Source organism: Verticillium alfalfae, genomic scaffold, assembly GCF_000150825.1.
Source record: "Verticillium alfalfae VaMs.102 supercont1.8 genomic scaffold, whole genome shotgun sequence".
NCBI classification, from domain to species: domain Eukaryota; kingdom Fungi; phylum Ascomycota; class Sordariomycetes; order Glomerellales; family Plectosphaerellaceae; genus Verticillium; species Verticillium alfalfae.
In genome coordinates this window covers 1,087,439-1,089,954 of record NW_003315031.1, presented here as the reverse complement: position 1 = coordinate 1,089,954, position 2,516 = coordinate 1,087,439, and the positions used below count along the sequence as shown (strand labels likewise).

Below are 2,516 nucleotides of genomic sequence, written 5' to 3'. Positions count from 1 at the left end.
CTTCGTGCCGAGTTCGTGAAGGCGCTTCTCGCGGCGGGAGACAAGGTTATTGCCACGGCGCGCAACCCCACCAGCATCGAAAATTTTCAAAAGGCGGGAGCATCGGTTCTCAAGCTAGACTTGACCTCAAGTCAGTCTGACTTTGAACAAGTGGCCGAGAAGGCCATTGGCATCCATGGCGGTGTGGATGTTGTAGTGAACAATGCCGGGTACCCACACTTTAGCACCACTGAGGGACGATAGGTTTGATGACTCCATGTCCCCAACCAACAAGTTATCTGTCTAACTGTGATTAGCCTTGAGGAATTGGACTAAGGTATTCCAAAACTCACGTGTTCGGCCCTCTTGGCGTCGCACGAGCTTTCCTGCCACACTTTCGGGAGAAGAAAGGCTGGGGAACTTTGTCTTCATGGGGATCGATTGCGGGCCTGGGGAGGGGCTGCCAGCAGTTGGGGGCCTACTGCAGCTCCAAAGCGGCTCTGCGAGGTTGGTTTCACCTTTATCACGCTCCAACGCAGCAATGGGAATGACTGACCTATTTCGGTAGCCGCGGGTTGAGAGTCTAAATCTGGAAACAAAGCCCCTTGGGATCAGGACGCTCCTTGTCGAGCCCGGATACTTCCGAACAGAGTTTCTCAATGAGAAGAAGGCAGTCTACATTGACACCAAGATCGATGAGTACAAGCCTCTCGTCGACAACCTGTACCCACAGGTGAAGGGAATCCATCAACAGCAGCCCGGCGATCCTGCCAAGGGTGTGGCGCGCATTCTCGACGTGGTCAAAGTCCATGCGGCCGGTGAAGATTTCCCCGTCAGCTTGGCTTTGGGCGACGATGCTCTTGACACAATCCGGAAGAAGTGCACCGACACGTTGGAGTTGCTGGACAAGTGGGCAGAAAAGTCTTCGAACACGTCATTCTAAAGGGACTACGGGATCGAATGGAGAAGTCGAAGCCTGCAGACACGATCCTCCTCAGGCTTGTATGATTAGCGGAAAGGCCCTTGCTGCATACTTTAGTGCAGCAGAAGACAAATGGCCATAGGATAGCCCACAAATTTTGCTTCCCGAATCTTTTTGCTGTTCTACTCGCAGTGGTGAACGACTGTCCCCAATACTTCCATTCAGATTCGTTGCGCTCTTGTTTGGGGCTTGATCTTCATCTCGACGACGTGTATAATTCGCTGCGCCCTCGGCCTCTCCGATGTCTTACGGATGTTTTCTCTCGTCCGGCGGTGCCCTCCGCTCGGCTATCACCACCCCGGGATCCACAGGGGTAAACACCACGGTTGGTGCTCTGCCGCAGCTTCCTCAGATCAACGAAAGTGCCCGCGCTTTGATCGTCTGATCGTCCGAGAGGCTTTTGTGTGATTGACTTAGGTATTGAAAAGTACTCCAGACTCTCACGTCCCTTGCAGTGACTTGCCAAGAAAACGAATTGATCTCGAAGCGGTGCTGAAAAGACACCAGATTGCGCGAATCAAGCTCATGCAAGATACTTTTCAGTACACGAGACTGAGACGTTAGATACCTCGGGAGACCCTGCAGACCGGCCTTTGTTGATATTTGCAAGGCGAAAAAGGGCAGGCTTCTGGGCCTAATACCTAGGCACGTCGTTGAGATTGGCGTTGTTTCCGTGTCTGGAATGGGTTAGTCGAGTTTTTCCGGCCTTAGCTTGCGCCGGATTTCCCCATTAGGAAAACAATCAGGAAACTTTACGAACCACTAGTGTGTTCAGTCACGGACCACGCTGTTTCGTCTGTTCGAGTGGCTTATGTTGGCCCCAGGGCTTCGGCTGGGAAAAGATGGGGCTACAGAGCATAGAGCTGCCAACGATTCACGCGAAACCAATCCTTTCCTCCACCCAATTTAGCTGTCTTCATTATTCAGAGGCGTTCTTGGCAGAGGTTCCAGCCGTCCGAGACTTCCTGCGACGCGGTCGGGACGAAGGCGGCGGTCAACGATGTGGGCCAGAAGTGGGTGCTGTTCTGGCGCTGAGATATGACGTTTACAGCGTTACATAAGGCGCTTGATTGTTTCCCTAAAACGGCAGGACACAAGGAACTGACGCCGCAGTCGATAGGGGTACAGCTAAACTGCTTTCCAGCTTGGCCGTCCTCACGACACCAAAATGTAGCCGCGACAGAATGTACTCGCGACGAGCCAAGAATCAATCGTCGCTAATGCCGGCGCAATTTGTCATTGACCCTACAACTTCGCCACTGTCCTCCTCAAATGCTGACCAACAGCTAGTGTCTCTAGTGACTGAGGTCGCGATGACCAATATGGAGGCAACTACAGGAAATCCTTGGCTTGTTCGACGAGGGATCTCGGGCCACTGGCGGTCCCGATTCGCGCCTTTAAGAAAAAAACGGCTTCGCCAGACGATCGTAGACTCCCCGCGATCACAGAGTTACAGCTTTACATGCTTTGGATCAGTCAAAATGAAGTTTTTCGCCATTTACTCTTCTCGGCCTGATCCTAGGAACCGCCGCGGCAATCAACATGACGGACTACG

At 52.8% G+C, this 2,516-nt stretch overlaps 1 protein-coding gene across 1 annotated transcript in view; it reads left to right on the top strand.

Moving 5' to 3' along the window:
- Positions 1-922, top strand: part of VDBG_06752 (short-chain dehydrogenase/reductase SDR) — a gene marked incomplete at both ends in the record, with an annotated part of 1,442 nt that extends 520 nt beyond the window's left edge. The window contains 2 exons of the mRNA XM_003003144.1: positions 297-486; positions 595-922. Coding sequence (XP_003003190.1) covers positions 297-486; positions 595-922 — 518 coding nt within the window. The remainder of the gene's footprint in view (positions 1-296; positions 487-594) is intronic.
- Between the last annotated feature and the right edge of the window lie 1,594 nt (positions 923-2,516).